Source organism: Triplophysa rosa, linkage group LG12 (assembly GCF_024868665.1).
Source record: "Triplophysa rosa linkage group LG12, Trosa_1v2, whole genome shotgun sequence".
In the NCBI taxonomy this organism is placed as follows: Eukaryota; Metazoa; Chordata; class Actinopteri; order Cypriniformes; family Nemacheilidae; genus Triplophysa; species Triplophysa rosa.
The window spans coordinates 11,895,756-11,913,872 of NC_079901.1; the positions used below are offsets into that span (position 1 = coordinate 11,895,756).

At 46.9% G+C, this 18,117-nt stretch overlaps 1 protein-coding gene across 1 annotated transcript; it reads right to left on the reverse strand.

Moving 5' to 3' along the window:
• Positions 1-2,074: 2,074 nt before the first annotated feature.
• LOC130562940 (extracellular calcium-sensing receptor-like) lies at positions 2,075-5,659 on the reverse strand. The gene is made up of 6 exons (XM_057348280.1): positions 5,433-5,659; positions 4,904-5,192; positions 4,074-4,829; positions 3,354-3,581; positions 3,147-3,267; positions 2,075-2,988 (listed from the first exon to the last, which is right to left on the reverse strand). Exons 1-6 carry the CDS (start codon positions 5,639-5,641, stop codon positions 2,075-2,077), a joined length of 2,517 nt encoding a protein of 838 aa, XP_057204263.1. The 5' UTR covers positions 5,642-5,659.
• Between the last annotated feature and the right edge of the window lie 12,458 nt (positions 5,660-18,117).

Here is an 18,117-nt window from a genome sequence, read left to right on the forward strand (position 1 = left end):
GAAATTTAGACTGCGTCTAAGCACGGAAAAATCATTATTTGTCAAACGTGCGTACACGGTTCTTACGCACACCAATAAGTAATTATTGTTGAAAAATCCCACATGTTCTTAAGAGCCATGCTCGTTCACATTCATGGTCATTTGCATTCGGAAACGCCCCCAATGAACCATATATGGTGACAAAACCTTCCTTTATAAATCGTGTGAATGTACTCTGTGCTCTCACTAAACAGATCGCAGCGGTCTTTGAAAACGCATTGTTGGCGCAATGCATGTTTTGCTGAATTTCGTTTTTATTGTTAATTTCATAATTATTTATAGTCGATTTATTTTGCATAAATTAAAATGTTCAGAAAAGAAACAGAATTTGCAGTTCTTGTTTTGTGAAATTGCAATGTTATTATGATTTGGTAAAGCAATGTAGTAATAGAAAATCAATAAGATGTTAAAAACATTTATTTATATAATTTTTCACGTACTCCGATACAAATGTATGGTATCATGCAATGTAAGTCGCTTTATTTATTAAAAGCGTCTGCCAAATGCATAAATGTAGTGATGTAAATATGAAAACGTATTTACCGTACACTCTTACCGTAGGCAAATAAAGTTGCTAATATGAATAATCCATCTCGTAAAATAGTTACAATTCCCGTGGGATCAGGTTGCCAGATCTAAGGAAGAAAGTCAAAAATCACTTGCTTATGTAACGGAGGCCAGCTAGTGAAGAGCTGTGCAGTGTGTAAACCTCACTCCCTGACCTCAAGTGGAGCTCTAACGACAGACGCTAGAGGCTGCGGTCTTAAGCCTCCTCGTTACAGCGCCCGAGTCCCATGCCGGACCGACCCGGTTCGAGGCAGGGCGTGTAGATCCGGTTACACCTAATGTTTCTTCCAAATAACAGAACTTTCATGAATAAAATCACATTAAGAATGAATCCATTCACTCTTAACATGAGGAAAAAAACAACCCTCAGTAACAATTTAAAAGTAGCCCAATTCCACAGAAAAATGGCAGACTTGGCAACACTGGTTCACAGACCGGCTCACTCTGTTGCAATATGGTGGACGATCTATGTACTGTATAGCTGCCCATAGAAACAGCTGCTAATGCGGCATCTAGCTCTATATTCTATGAATAAAAGCCACTTAACAAGCTAGGTAATGTTATAATTACTAAGACTCATAGAAAATTACATAACTTCTATCATCACTTCTTGTCATGACTAATATGACAGCTATACCACAACCACCTGTGAGGCAAGGAAGGGGAGACTCAATATGTTTCTATACTTAAAACATTATTTACAATTCATTGTGGTTTTTAATTATATTTTAGTGGGGAAACAAGTCTCAGTGATCAACTTAAGAAGGATGTAAATTCTGCAAATTCTTAGTAGGATGGAAATCTGCTAGTTTATTTTTTGTTTATCATTTCTTTCCAGGCAAATGTATCTCAATCAAGATAACAGAAAATTAATGTTAAGGTGATATGGCGAAGCCTGACACAAAGAACCCAGTGTTGGTACTGATTCACCCTGTAAGCAAACCTGGGAAACTTCCTGTGTTTGAGCAGAATCATATTATATGTTATGTGTCCTTTTTTTGTAACAAACCAATGCTTCATGTGGAATTTGAGATTTGACGAGTAAGCATCTTGAACTTGTATGTCTTCAGTGTATGTTTCAGACAACATAAATACTACAGTATTTTATTTCATGTGAAAATGTAAACTATATTTACGTATTGTTTTCCTGAAAAGGTCTCTAAAGACATCATAGTAAACTAATGCTATGCATCACTCCTATAAAATCCTGCAATTTGTGCACATACTTTTTTTTACCAGAACAGGGGTGAGATTTTATTTATTTGTATCGTCTCTTAAAACATAAATCTTTTATTTAAACCATGAAAATGCAGATCCATTTTGTAAATAGGGTAAATCCGCTGTTTAGACTATTGTTCCATTATTACCCATTAGTAGGTTTAGACTTGATAATATATATGTATACGAGGGGAAAATGTATACTAGTATATGGGGAAATGATTGCTGCAAAGTAAATAATGTTTTATTTTCAGTAAGACTTATTTTGTGCTTTTCCCATCAAATGTTGTTTTGTGTTTTGTTCAGGCTTAAACAGGATGATGTAACATTTAGGTATAAATATACAGAATAATAAAGCAAAGCTTGAGGCTAAAATAGCAAATATCTCCACAGCTACAGTAAATTTCCCAGGAGAACTGACATAAGCTGGAATAAATGTGATCCACACAGCACAGAATATGAGCATACTGAATGTGATGAATTTAGCTTCATTGAAGTTATCAGGCAGCGTCCGAGCCAGAAAAGCCAGAATGAAGCACAAGAGAGCCAGTAGACCAATATAACCCAGTACAGCCCAGAAACCAACAGTAGAACCTAGACTGCACTCAAGAATGATCTTCTCTTTATAATATATCATATTTTTATAGGGAAAAGGAGGAGATATTGTTAACCAAAGCACACAGATAAGAACCTGTATAAGTGTAAAGGCAAGAACACTGAGTCTCTGTTGTACAGGCCCAAACCATTTCATGACATTACTTCCTGGAAGTGTGGCCTTGAAGGCCATTAACACAACTATTGTTTTCCCCAGAACACAAGAGATACAGAGGACAAAAGTGATCCCAAACGCTGTGTGACGTAACATACAGGACCACTCAGTGGGGCGACCAATGAAAGTAAGTGAACAGAGAAAACACAGAGTCAATGAGAAGAGCAGCAGGAAGCTCAGCTCTGAGTTGTTGGCTTTTACTATGGGGGTGTCCTTCTTACTGTAAAACAGGACTGTGACCAGTACAGTTATTCCTACTCCAAACAGTGAGAAAAAGACCAGCACTATACCCATAACTTCTGTGAATGACAGAAACTCTACAGCCTTTAAGACACATTTATTTTTCTCAGCATTAGACCAGAATTCCCCTGGACACTGCATGCAGTTATTTGAATCTGGAAAGAAAGTTGTGATCACTGTAGTTAGAGATAAAATAACTTAATTTATTATTGAAATCCTTTGCTAAGAAACTGCATCCTGAACAGTAGAAGTAGAACACAAAAAGAGCAACTAGCCAGTTTTCTTTGAATCTTTGATTTGGGCTGAAGTTTACCTGTCTCATTACTGATTTCTCCATCTGCACATGGAATACAGTCATAACAGCAGACAGGTCTTCCTTTCTGTACAGCCTTCCTAGTGCCTGCAGGACAGCTCTCACTGCACACAGACCTTGGCTTCGAAATAATTCAACAAATATATGATGTGAGCTATTTAAGGTAACATGTTATTTGTTCCTTTGAAGAAAAAAACTTTAATTTACTTGCAGCTGTCCTCCAGCCCAGATGATGTTTTCAGTGTTAAGCACAAAGCGCTGGTCAGGGGGCAGTGAGGCATCATAGTAACCCACTGCTTTAAACTGAATTGATCCATTTTTGTCTTGCTGCCAGTTCACAACTTCATACTGGGCTATTGTTGAACCAGTGTTGTCAAACCACACACGATCTCCAAACTTTACTGTGAAATTTATCTCTTTCAAAGCCTCAATCACCTAGTGAAAACAATTCTGGGTTATCGCTGAGGCATTATAAGCCATTGTTAAACACAAATAATGGGGCCCTTTTAACACTAGAACCGCCACGGGGTAAAATTTACCCATGGATGTTTTTTCAAATTCACATAACAGATTTTTAATAAAAGTCTCCCAGTCATCGACTTTCACTAAAATTGTGTTATTTACAATCCCCTTTTGTTAATAATTGTTTAGATAAAACCAGATTAAAAAGTAGGGCATTCATACCTAAAGTGTAAGCGCTGTTGGGTCAAATTTACCTCATTCCTTTATTTTTTATGATTATGTTTTAGACATTTTATGTCTCTATACATTACTTTGTGATGATTTAAATCAGTGACATCATAAGTTGTATTGCCATATCAAATCAATATTCATGTGCATGGGCAAATTTTACCTGCTGGCGGTTTTAGGTACAGTATACATCGAACTCTGGCGGTTCTAGTGTTAAATTTGTCTAGCTTGTTTTACCTGCTCTGGTGGTATTGTCAGATTTTTTTCACAACCTTCTTGTTCTTTGCATTTGAGCAGACTGTGTAGTGCATAAGCCACAGCATACACTGCCTTGTAGATGTTGCTTGGATATCGTTGTTCTGGCACATCTTCATTGTTATCTTTAAACGCAAGTAGATTTTGATATCTGCTGCAATGTACTTCATATTGAGATCCATTCCTGTCTCTCTGTGAGCAAGGAAAAGCTGTGTCCCAGAATGCTTTTATAACATAATCTGAAAATCCGTCAATATTGATTTTTCTTACTGCAAACCCCAGTGAACCTCCCAGGACACGAAAACTGTATGGAGCAATCATACTACTTGAAGTCATCCATGCCTCTACGCCAATAATTTGGAGGCCTGTAATGTTCTGAATATTTAACTGTTCAAGTAGACTATACATCTCAAAACTAGTCATAAATGCAACAACCACTTTTGCAGTGCCAAGTTTTACTGTTTCTACTACTCTTCTTAATTTTTCAGGATCTGTTCGCAGAAATTTCACAGAGTACTCTACACAAATTCCCTCCTTCTCTGCTGTATCAGTAAATATGGCCATTCCATAGTTTCCATAGTCATTGTCACTGTTCACAGCTCCAACCCAAGTCCAGCCAAAGTGTTTGACTATATATGCAAGTGCTCTGCTCTGATGATAATCACTAGCGATAGTCCTGAAGAATGAGGGGTAATCTTTCCTATTACTGAGACATTCACATGTGGCTGAAGGACTTATCTGAAAAAGAAAGCACATATAATTTATAAACAGTTTAGTGATTATGTCAATCTTTTGCTTCTATTGCCTCTTACCACTGGGATTTTAAAAGGTCCTGTGGTTCTGGACAGAATCACTGAGGCAGAGGACTGTGGTTCCCCTATAACAGCATTTGTGAAATAATGTCCATTGCATTTGTCACCTTCTGCAATTTCTTGACCATTCATCAATGCCATAATTGCACTCATAGAAGACAGTCTTGAACCACAGCTATCATAGATTCTGTAGCCAATAGAAACATTTGGGAGCAACAAATTACTTTTGTTGATCTCATCGATCGCAAAAATCATAGTTTGAGCCCCACGAAAATCTTGTAGGTTTACACTGTAAAAACATTAAATAATTTTGGTGACAGCAGCTTAATAAAAAAACACTTTTGTATACTTGAGATTTACAAATAGTTAATTATTTAACATCTTAACCTTACAGGTGTTTTGACACTTTGCTTTAATAAAACTATGTATTTTTTTAATTATATATGATTATTTTCTATAATAGGTTTCCTTTTTAAATCTGTGTGTATTAATAATTAATGTATCTTAAATAGTTTTCAATGCAACAAACCTGGAGCATGTTAGAAACTTCGGTTTTTCTGTGAACTCAAATGAAGGCAATGTTAATTTACTGTGGATTGCAAAAATTGCTCCAATACTTATGTCTCCTTCCTTGGACAGCAGCGGGTATGTTGGGTCTCCCATCATTCGGCAAAGAGTATGTTTAGCATATGCATCAGGGCAATGGAAAAGCAGTAGTGTGTGGAGAAAGATAAGCATCCCGAAGATTGTGCTTACCTGCAGCCAAATGCAGCTGAGCTGATACAGTATATGGACCTTTATAGACAATTATTATGGATGGATGGTTAAGAACGTAGCCAGTGACCTCATGGGGCAGGACATGAATCAGGTCATCAGGTGTTTAGAAGGAAAAAAATGAATGGATCCTTCATCATGAGACAGGCAAAAATTCCACATACATGCACTTGGATAGATGTTAGTATTTTGAAATCCTTTATTTTCACTGCTACATATGTGACCCTGGATCACAAAACCAGTCTTAAGTAGCACGGGAACATTTTTAGTAAAAGACAAAAATACATTGTGTGGGTCAAAATTATCGATTTTTCTTTTATGCCAAAAATCATTAGGATATTAAGTAAAGATCATGTTCCATGAAGATATTTTGTAAATTTCCTTTTGTGAGTGGATGGTCTGCCACAGTGCCCCTGATTAACAACTTCAAAGGCAATTTTCTCAATATTTAGATTTTTTTGCACTCTCAGATTCCAGAGTTTTAAACGGTTGTATCTCAGCCAGATATTGTCCTATTCTAACAACTCATATATATAGAAATTTTATTTAATCAGCTTTCAGATTATGTAAAAATATCAATTTCGAAAAATTGACCCATAAGACTGGTTTTGTTGTCCAGGGTCACATATTACAAAACACCAATGTGTATGGGCCAATCAGGCTCCAATTAAATAACAGAAAGTGGCTTAAGAGGTGCACCTGTGTCTATACTGTACATTTATCAACTCCAACCAATAAATGTCTATTAAGAGAAATAAAAAACACAGTGGTGGCCAAAGGTGATGTCTGGAGGGCATTGTACAAAATGTCGCCTCAGGTTACATGTTTGTACAATAACTGCATTAACCACAATAAAAATTTCCTTTTGGTCATATCACATGTATTCTGTACGACAATTGGCAAATTTAAAATCTGAGTTTGATTTTGTTACGTTATGATAAGGGATGCCAACTCGTCCCCTTTTGGTGAAATTCGTCGTTTTGGATGCAAAATGGGTCATTATTGTGATTCATGTAGATACGATGAGTTTTGAAAATCGGGGTGAGCGGGTCTGAGTCTTTGGACAGGGTCGCAGTGAATGAAATTATGAGAATCATGTCCAGGTGTTGTGGTAATGATGTCAAATCACTGTCCAGTTTGCGGGTTATGTTTTGAATGCTGCGCAGATTGAGCGCACATACTCAACTCATGAAGCAATATTAGATGTAGTCGAATTACGCAGCAACTCGACTGCGCATTTGTGGCTTACTTTAACACAACCTTCACTGGTACAGGTAAACAGGTAAAGGTGCACTGGTTTGTTTGCATTGAGGAATGGAGCAGACCCAAGAAACATAATATGGGGTAAGTGCGTTAAGACACTGTTACAACCGCTATCAATATGAAGGTATTTTTGGTGCAAAACAACCGAGCGCCTGTGAGAGAGTGGAACTTGTAGTTGTAGAGGTCGGCCACACATGTGTATCATAAAAATTGAAGTCGCAAACTTGTAGATTTTTTTCCTCTCCCGCAAACACAACACAACAGATACGCCTTCTTGAATCCTGCAGTGCAAGTGCACAAATCCAGTTCTACAAATCACAAACTAAGATACTCATGCACTCACATCTTTTGCTACAATTGCTGCAGTAAATATTGCGCAAAACACATTCACACACCTGCACCAAAAGCAAGTGTTGACAGACGAGTTTATGTGAATTCATGCAGTGAGAGTTGAATGCTTGACAAATATTTTCTCACAAATTAAAAGTTTTATTCTTGGACATATTTCTAACACAAACACAAGAACATAACTACAACTGCTTGAATCTGCTGCTGCGAGTCTCTGACACAAGTTCGCAAACTCTCTCATTTTGCATCACATATCTGTGTGATGTATGGAGCAAAGGTGATTTGTGCACTTGCAGAGGCCAAACCAGCCTTTTTTGACGCCCAGCAGGTGGCGCCCTAACGCGCAAGTGATGGAAAAGCCCGCGAGAATCATCCCGAGCTGCTTTTTTTCTGAAATCACTAATCGTCATAGAATACATTGGTTTAGTTGAAATAAGTATGCAGGTCAGCTACATTGACAATCCCTTACGAGAATTAAACATGGTTTTGCTACAGTTAAACAAACAAAAAAACACATTTTTCTTGCAGTTAAAACAAGAAAATATGGTTACTGTAGTAAAACCATGGTTACCACAAAATAACAGGTCTTCAAAAACCATAGTTCCCTTTCTGTCAGTCTCTCGACGTTGTGTCGAACCAACAGATGGGGTTCGTCCCTGAGAACCAATCGCTTCCGACTACTTAGAAAAGGCCAATTAAAATTGTCGAATGATATTTGCATGCCGGACTCCGCCCCCGGAAATCCGGGTATAAAAGGGAGACGGCGTGCTTCATTCATTCACGTTTTGTTCTTCGGAGCCTTCGCTTATGAAGATCAACTCTTGGTACTACTTAGCAACTCTAGATTGCCGGTTCTACGACGTGGTGCAGCGGACGGTCCCTTTCTGCGGCGACTTCCCCTGGGCGTCTCGGCGGTTCCAGAGGTGTTCGAGCTAACAAATGGTGCCACACCCGTCTGCATTCTAAAAGAGCAAATTTCTCCAGCGTGGCATGTCCCGCTGTTCTCGTGGGTGCAACACACTCATCGAGGAGGGGGACGGACACGAGGTCTGCTTCCAGTATGCTGGGGCAGCCCTTGTGGATACGTCTTGCCCGCACTGCGGGCGGTTGACGATTCAGACGTTGCGTCACGGGTGGCTGTGTTCCCACGGGACTCAGCCACCACCTTGTCTGCTTCCCGTTCTGTGATGGCAGGACTACGGCCCTGCCGCCCGCTATGGCGAGCAGCGAGGGTGATACGAGGATTACTGTGAGCGCTAATCCGTCAGCCACTGGCTCGTGGACCGTTCGCACCTCGCCTTGCTCGTCTGACCGTTCCCCATGAGACGTTCCCACCGTCTCGTTCCTCAACCGCGTATTCGGAAACGGTGCGTGATGATGAGAGGTCTGTTGCAGCATCGGAGGGTGACTTACTGGCATCTGACGCCGACGATTCCTCAGAGCTCCCTCCCCTGGGGGGTCGAGCCCAGGAAGAAGCGGACGTCGAATGTTAGCCATGCTTTCCCGGGTCGCCGGCTTTGGTTTGCAGTGCCCGCACTGCCCCTCCCAATGCTCGCGGCTGGATACATGGTACCTCGGGGTTGAGAGCGGCTCCAAGCCGTACTCGCCCCAGTGCCGTGTTTCCCCGGAAGTGCATGAGGAACTTAGTACGACCTGGAACGCCCCCTTCGGCGCGTGCACGTCAACTAGTTCCATCACCCTTTCTGCCCTCGATGGTGGGGCAGCTAGAGGATACGTCGAGTCCCCCTGGGGCTCAACCTAGACTCTCGTCCAAAGCACGTAGGCTTTTCGGCATCCATAATGTCGAGAGCTTACTCTGCTGCGGGCCAAGCTGTCCCCTCTCTCCACGCAATGGCCATCCTGCAGGTCCATCAGGCCAAGGCGTTGAGAGAGCTCCACGAGGGTAAGACCGACCCAGCGCTTATGCAGGAATTGCGTGCCGTCACCGACCTCGCTCTACAGGTGACCAATGTGACCGCGCGGGCCCTGGGTCGGGCGATGTCCACACATGTGGTCCAGGAGAGGCAACTCAGGCCAAACCTTGCGCAGATGGGTAATGCGAGAAAGTCCGCTTTCTCGACGCACCCATCTCACAAGGGGGGGGCTGTTTGGTGATACTGCCGACCCACAGTTCTCGACAGTAAAAGGAGCAGACAGAGGATATCAAGCATATCCTCCCCCGCCGCGACTTGGCCGCCCTCTGGCCGTCGAGATCCTGTGCACCCTCTGCTTCCCAGCAGCCCTGGTCCTCTTAGAAACTCCGGTTCCGGTGCTCCCACTCTGTGGCCCCCCGGGAGACATTGAAGAGGAGACCACCACCCCATCAGCAGCCACGGCGGAAGCCGTAGCGGCCCTCATGGGAAGACCCCAGGGAGATCGAGAACACCTTTTGGGTCCGACCCCAGCCATTCCATTGCTGGTTGGTCGATCCGGTATGGTTCCTGCCCTGTCCCAACTACCCACTTCTAAAGGTTTTTTCTCTCTCTCTCTGGGTGTTTCTCACAGCCGCTCTCACCCTCTACATGACGGTGTTCGTTAACTCGACGTTGCGTCATGGCAAGACCCAATGTCGAGTATAATCAGCAGCCTAAGCACTCTCAATCGACGGTGCGTTGTGCTACATCATTGTCTGAATATTATCACAGCCGCTCTCACCCTCTACACGACGGTGTTCGGCAACTCGACGTTGCGGCGAGACCCAATGTCGAGGATAATCATCAGCCTAAGCACTCTCAATCGACGGTGCGTTGTGCTACATCATCGCCAGGCAGGAAAAACTGCAGAGCCGATCTCCTCTCCGGGGGCCCCCCCACGGTGAGGGATCCGCACTGCCAGCCATCGAACCACCCCCCGGGAGGTCAATGAAGCAGAACGTACCCCTAGCCTGCCTGTCTCGGTCCCTGGGAGCCTGACAAGAGCTCCCCAAACCGTCACGGTGACTATGGGATACGATCTGTCTCGGCAACGCGGTCACTCTCCAGATGCACGCCCAAGTTCGGGGCATCCTCGCAACCTCAGTCAGAGGCAAGGATGCTCCCGTGCTTCGGACGAGGTCGCCACCCCTCTGGAGAGGAAGCGATCGTGCTCGTCCCTCTAGCCGAGATGTTTAACGGGTTTTACAGCCCATACTTCATCGTCCCCAAAAAGGGGGTTGCTAGATCTGCGTACCTTGAACAGGCACCTACTCAAGCTGCCGTTCAGGATGCTCACGCAGAAGCGCATCCTGGCATCTATCAGATGTCAAGATTGGTTCATGGCAATCAACCTGAAGGATGCTTACTTTTCATGTCTTGATTCTCCCTCATCATCGCCCGTTCTTACGGTTCGCTTTCGAGGGTCGTGCATATTAGTACAGAGTCTTCCCTTTCGGTCTGTCCCTGTTCCCACGAGTCTTCACGAAGATCGTGGAAGCCGCCCTCACTCCCCTCAGGGAGAGAGGTGTGCGGGTACTAAACTATCTCAAGGACTGCTCTTTTGACACACTCGAGAGACCTGTTATGTACACACACAGGGACCTAGTGCTTCGGCACCTAGATCGATTGGGACTACAGGTCAACCGAGAAAAGACCAAGCTCTCCCCTGTGCAGAGCAACCTCTTTCTTGGTATGGAACTCAACCCTGTCTCCATTATAGCGCGGGAGCACGCTCAGTCAGTGTTGAACTGCCTGGAACAATTCAACCAGTCAGCGGTCCCCCTGAAACTATTTTAGAGGCTCCTGGGCACATGGCATCCTCGACGGTGGTGATACCCCTTGAGTTGATGCACATGAGACCGCTCCAACACTGGCTACAGAGTCGAGTTCCCTGGAGAGCGTGGCACACCGGCAGCAGGTGGATGGTGATTACGCCCCTCTGCCGACGCACCCTAACCCCTGGTCTTCTATGACCTTTCTATGGACGGGGGTCCCTCTCGAGCAGGTCACGAGGCGTGTCGTGGTGATATGTAATATGGTGATGAGGTCGCCTGGGATATGTGTGGCTCACAGGGATCTGCTCACCTGTGGACTCCACAGGAGGAGGAGTCGGGCAAGTCGTGTTAGCTGCCGTAAGCGAACGCCACTCTGGCGGTTGATACGCTATGGCAGTTGTGCTGTCCGACCAGGCCAGCACTTGCTTGTCCTGTATGAGAAGTAGTAGCCCCTCCAGTGCAGGTAGCACATCCAACAACTCTAGGCAATTGATATGCCCGCGCAGGCGGGGGCCCATCCACCCCCGACACTGCGTGCCCGTTGCACACGGCACCCCAACCCTGCAGGGAGGCATCTGTCATCACCACGACACGCCCCGTGACCGCTGACTACTTGAAATATTCCAGGCAGTTCAACACTGACTGAGCGCTTTCTGAGTCAGTCGCGCTGCAATGGAGACAGAGTTGAGTTCCATACCAAAAAAGAGGATGCTCTGCACAGAGGAGAGCTTGCTCTTTTTCGATTGACCTGTGGTCCCAATCGATCTAGGTGCCTAAGCACTAGGTCCCTGTGTGTACATAACAGATCTCACGAGTGTGTCAAATGAGTCAGTCTTTGAGATAGTTTAGTACCCGCACACCTCTCTCCCTGAGGGGAGTGAGGGCGGCTTCCACGATCTTCGTGAAGATTTGTGGGGACAGGGACAGCCCGAAACGGAGGACTCTGTACTAATATGCCTGACCCTCGAAAGCGAACTGTAGGAACGGGCGATGACGAGGGAGAATTGAGACATGAGAGTAAGCGTCCTTCAGGTCGATTGCCATGAATCCATCTTGACATCTGATAGATGCCAGGATGTGCTTCTGCGTGAGCATCCTGAACGGCAGCTTGAGTAGGTGCCTGTTCAGGGTACGCAGATCTAGCGACCCCCGCTTTTTTGGGGACGATGAAGTACGGGCTGTAAAACCCGTTGAACATCTCGGCTAGAGGGACGAGCACGATCGCTTCCTCACCAGAGGGGTGGCGACCTCGGCCTGAAGCAAGGGAGCATCCTTGCCTCTGACTGAGGTTGCGAGGATGCCCCGAAACTTGGGCGGGCGTCTGGGGAGTTGGATCGCGTAGCCGAGACGGACCGTATCCCGTAGTCACCGTGACGGTTTGGGAAGCTCTTGTCAGGCTCCCAGGGACCGACAGGGAGGCTAGGGGTACGTTCTGCTTCATCGACCTCCCGGGGGTGGTTCGATGGCTGGCAGTGTGGATCCCTCGCCGTGGGGTGGCCCCCGGGGAGGAGATCGGCTCTTCAGTTTTACCTGCCTGGCGATGATGTAGCACAACACACCATCGAATGAGAGTGCTTGGGCTGATGATTATCCTCGACATTGGGTCTTGCCGCAACGTCGAGTTGCCGAACACCGTCGTGTAGAGGGTGAGAGCGGCTGTGATAATACCCAGACGATGATGTGGCACAAAGCACCGTCGATTGAGAGTGCTTAGGCTGCTGATTATCCTCGACATTGGGTCTTGCCGCAACGTCGAGTTGCCGAACACCGTCGTGCAGAGGGTGAGAGCGGCTGTGATAATACCCAGACGATGATGTGGCACAAAGCACCGTCGATTGAGAGTGCTTAGGCTGCTGATTATCCTCGACATTGGGTCTTGCCGCAACGTCGAGTTGCCGAACACCGTCGTGCAGAGGGTGAGAGCGGCTGTGATAATACCCAGACGATGATGTGGCACAAAGCACCGTCGATTGAGAGTGCTTAGGCTGCTGATTATCCTCGACATTGGGTCTTGCCGCAACGTCGAGTTGCCGAACACCGTCGTGCAGAGGGTGAGAGCGGCTGTGATAATACCCAGACGATGATGTGGCACAAAGCACCGTCGATTGAGAGTGCTTAGGCTGCTGATTATCCTCGACATTGGGTCTTGCCGCAACGTCGAGTTGCCGAACACCGTCGTGCAGAGGGTGAGAGCGGCTGTGATAATACCCAGACGATGATGTGGCACAAAGCACCGTCGATTGAGAGTGCTTAGGCTGCTGATTATCCTCGACATTGGGTCTTGCCGCAACGTCGAGTTGCCGAACACCGTCGTGCAGAGGGTGAGAGCGGCTGTGATAATACCCAGACGATGATGTGGCACAAAGCACCGTCGATTGAGAGTGCTTAGGCTGCTGATTATCCTCGACATTGGGTCTTGCCGCAACGTCGAGTTGCCGAACACCGTCGTGCAGAGGGTGAGAGCGGCTGTGATAATACCCAGACGATGATGTGGCACAAAGCACCGTCGATTGAGAGTGCTTAGGCTGCTGATTATCCTCGACATTGGGTCTTGCCGCAACGTCGAGTTGCCGAACACCGTCGTGTAGAGGGTGAGAGCGGCTGTGATAATACCCAGACGATGATGTGGCACAAAGCACCGTCGATTGAGAGTGCTTAGGCTGCTGATTATCCTCGACATTGGGTCTCGCCGTGACATGTCGAGTTGCCGAACACCGTCATGTAGAGGGTGAGAGCGGCTGTGATAAACGCCCAGAGAGAGAGAAAACTCTTAGAAGTGGGCTGTTGGGTCGGGGCAGGAACCGTCCCAGATCAACCACCAGCAATGGAATGGCTGGGGTCGGGCCCGGAGGTATTCATTGTGGCTTCCGCCATGGCTGCTGACGGGGTGGTGGTCTCCTCTTCGATGTCTCGAAGAGGACCAGGGCTGCTGGGAAGCAGACGGTGCACAGGATCTCGGCGGCCAGAGGGCGGTCAAGTCGCGGCTGGGGAGGATATACTTGATATCCTCTGTCTGCTCCTTTACTGTTGAGAACTGCAGCTCGACAGTATGACCAAACAGCCCCCCTTGCGAGATGGGTGCATCGAGAAAGCGGACTTTCTAGGCGTTACTCATCTGTGCAAGGTTCAGCCAGAGGTGTCTCTCCTGGACCACAAGTGTGGACATCGCCCCACCCAGGGCCCGTGCGATCACCTTGGTCGCCCGTAGAGCGAGGTCGGTGACGCCGCGGAGTTCCTGCATAAGCGTTTGTTTGGTCTTACCCTCGTGGAGCTCTCTCCGCGCATTGGCCTGATGGACCTGCAGGATGGCCATAGCGTGGAGAGAGGGGACAGCTTGGCCTGCAGCAGAGTAAGCTCTTGACACCTCAGATGCCGAAAAGCCTACGTGCTTTGGACGGGAGCATAGGTCAAGCCCCTGGGGGACATCGACGTATCCTCTAGCTGCACCACCATCGAGGGAAGAAAGGGTGATGGAACTAGTTGACGTTTACACACCGAAGGGGAGTGTTCCAGGTCGTACTAGGTTCCTCATGCACTTCCGGGGGAACACGGCACTGGGGGCGAGTACGGCTTGGAGCCACTCTCAAGCCCGATGTACCGTGTATCCCGCTGCGAGCGTTGGGAGAGGCAGTGCGGTGCACCGCAACCCAATGCCGGCAGCCCGGGAAAGCATGGCTGACATTTCGACGTCCGCTTCTTCCTGAGCTTGACCCCCCAAGGGAGGGAGCTTCAAGGAATCATCGGAGTCTGATGCCAGTAAGTCACCCTCCGATGCTGCAACAGACATCTCATCATCACGTACCGTGTCCGATACGTGATTGAGGAACAATACGGTGGGACCGTCTCATGGGGAATGGTCAGACGAGCAAGACGAGGTGCGAACGGTCCGCGAGACAGTGGCTGACGGATTAGCGCTCACAGTAATCCTCATATCACCCTCGCTGCTCGCCGTAGCGGGCGGCAGGGCCGTAGTCCTGCCGTCATGGAACGGGAAGCAGACGAGGTGGTGGGAACACAGCCACCCGTGGGAACACAGCCACCCGTGACGCAACGTCTGAATCGTCAACCGCCCGCAGTGCGGGCAGGACGTATCCACAATATCTGCCCCCGCGTACTGGAAGCAGACATCGTGTCCATCCCCCTCCTCGATGAGTGTGTTGCACCCACGAGAACAGCGGGACATGCCACGCTGGAGAAATTTGCTCTTTTAGAGAAAAAACTCGAACACTTCTGGAACCGCAGAGACGCCCAGGGGAAGTCACCGCAGGAAGGGACAGTCCACTGCAAGACGTCGTAGAGCCGGCAGTCTTGTAGTTGCTACTTGTAGTGAAGTCTGTTGATCCTGAGCGAAGGCTCCGAAGAACAAAAGGTGAATGAATTAGGCACGCCGTCTCCCTTCTATACCCGGATGTCCGGGGCGGAGTCCGGCATGCAAATTTAATTTGCCAATTTTCATTGGCCTTTTCTAAGTAGTCGGAAGCGATTGGTTCTCAGGGACGAACCCCATCTGTCGGTTCGACACAACGTCTCGTTCCCTCCATCAGGGAACCGAGGTTACAAACGTAACCGAGACGTTTTACTTTTTTATAAAAAAATATTCATAATGGATCAGTGTTTCTGAATTAGGTATAGCCATTCTTATTTCACAAAAGGTAGATAGCGCCTGCTCTGATAAGTTTGCTATTCAATCGTCTCATATTAAATGACACCGTCATATTAAACTATTTCTTGTATTTTCTTCAGTCTAACTTTATAGAAAAATGACAGATCAGGGTGTGTCTTCGCAGGTGTGTGAAACCATTTCACATTTGTTTCATATTTGTTTTATTTAGATGAGCAATGAGCACTGTTACCTGAGAGCAACACGGTACTTGTTTCAAGAGGGATGATCCCCCTTACAAAAATTAACCATGTTTTTTTATGGTACAAGTGTAGTAACCATGGTTCCCCTTCAGTCAGTCTCTCGATGATGTGTTTAGAGACAGACTGGGGTTTGATCTCATCTCTGAGAGGAATTTTAAAACGCCAATGGGCTTGGTGAATGGCACACGCACGCCAGTCCCCGCCCCGTGCATATGGGAATAAAAGGAAGATGGCGGCGGTCATTCATTCATCCTTTGTTCTTCGGAACCTGCGTGGCATATGACTGTCAAGCATTATCTCTTTGAGACTCTTCACGTACTGCTGGATTTACGACGCAGAGCAGCGGACTTCTCCCTCCTGAGAGCGGACTTCCCCTGGGCGTCTCGGCAGCGAGCTACAGACCTAAAAGAGCAAATTTTGTCTCGCAGCTGAGTCCTTGGATGTGACAGCCTCATCCTTGAGTCAGACGGGCACGACATTTGCATCACATGCTTGGGGTCAAGCATGCTGAGGCAGGGTTTGTCGATCCAGCATGTTCTGTCTGCGAGAACATGGCGATTAAGGTGTTGCGGTCATGGCTGGCTACGTTCTTTGTGAGTGCTGCCGCCACCCCGTCTGCTTCCGAAGCGAGTTCGACTGCCGCTTCGGCAAGCAGTGGGGGTGATTTGGGGGTTCCTATGGATGTCGTTCCGTCAGCTTCGGCTTTGCGGACCACCCATACCCCAGCACGCTTACCTGGCTCGTCCCATAGCGGGAAGACTCCACAGAGAGATGAGGACGAACTCTCTGTCATTGCTGTCGTTCCGTCGGCTTCGGCTTTGCGGACCACCCATACCCCAGCACGCTTACCTGGCTCGTCCCCGATGGGCGGTGGTAGACCGTCCCATAGCGGGCAGACTCCACAGAGAGATGAGGACGAACTCTCTGTCATTGCATCGGACAGCTACCTCCTGGCATCAGATGCGGAAGACCTCTCTGAGCTGCCGCCCCCGGCGGGCGAGCTCAAGATGAGGCCGACGCTGAGATGTCAGCCATGCTTGCCCTGGGTTTCTGGCAGACATTTGCTACGCCCAGTACCTTCGCAAGGTTTGACAACCTCCACGTGGAACCAGTGTCAGCCCGTGTGTTAGACGCTACCGAAGACAGGTATCTGGTTTGGGCGTGCGCCTGTGAAAGCGCCTTCTCCCCTCTCTAGCATGCTATCTAGCCTCCCTACTTCCATTAAATGAAGATATAAACTGTTAAATATAAATGATTTAATGAGTATTAAATCAGTTTTCAAAACCATAGTTATGTTTTTTTTGTTGTAGCCATGGTTTTACTACACTAACTATGTTTTTTGTCTCACTGTAGTAAAACGTCTTGGTTACGGATGTAACCTCAGTTCCCTGATGGAGGGAACGAGACGTTGTGTCAAGCCGACAGATGGGGTTTGCTCATGAGAACCTATCGCTTCCGACTATTAACCACCCGCAGTGCGGGCAGGACGTATCCACAATGTCTGCCCCAACATGCTGGAAGCAGACATCGTGTCCGTCCCCCTCCTCGATGAGTGTGTTGCACCCATGAGAACAGCGGGACATGCCACGCTGGAGAAATTTGCTCTTTTAGAGAAAAAAACTCGAACACTTCTGGCACTGCCGAGACGCCCAGGGGAAGTCGCCGCAGGAAGGGACAGTCCACTGCACGACGTCGTAGAGCCGGCAGTCTTGTAGTTGCTACTTGCAGTGAAGTCTGTCCTCGACACAATGTCGAGAGACTGACAGAAAGGGAACCATGTTTAATTTTCGTAAGGGATTGTCAATGTAGCTGACCAGCATACTCATTTCAACTAAACCAATGTATTCTATGACGATTAGTGATTTCAGAAAAAAAGCAGCTTGTGATGATTCTAGTGGACTTTTCCATTACTTGCGCGTTAGGGCGCCACCTGCTGGGCGTCAAAACTAGCTGGTTTGGCCTCTGCAAGTGCACAAATCACTTTTGCTCTATACATCACACAGATATGTGGTGCAAAATGAGAGAGTTTGCGAACTTGTGTCAGAGACTCACAGCAGCAGATTCAAGCAGTTGTAGTTATGTCCTTGTGTTTGTGTCAGAAAGATGTCCAAGAATAATAAAACTTTTCATTTGTGAGAAAATATTTGAAAAGCATTCAACTCTCACTGCATGAAGTGTATGAATGGGTTTTGCACTAGGGCTGCAACAACTAATCGATAAAATCAATAATAATCGATAATGAAATTCGTTGACAACGAATTTCATTATCGATTATTAT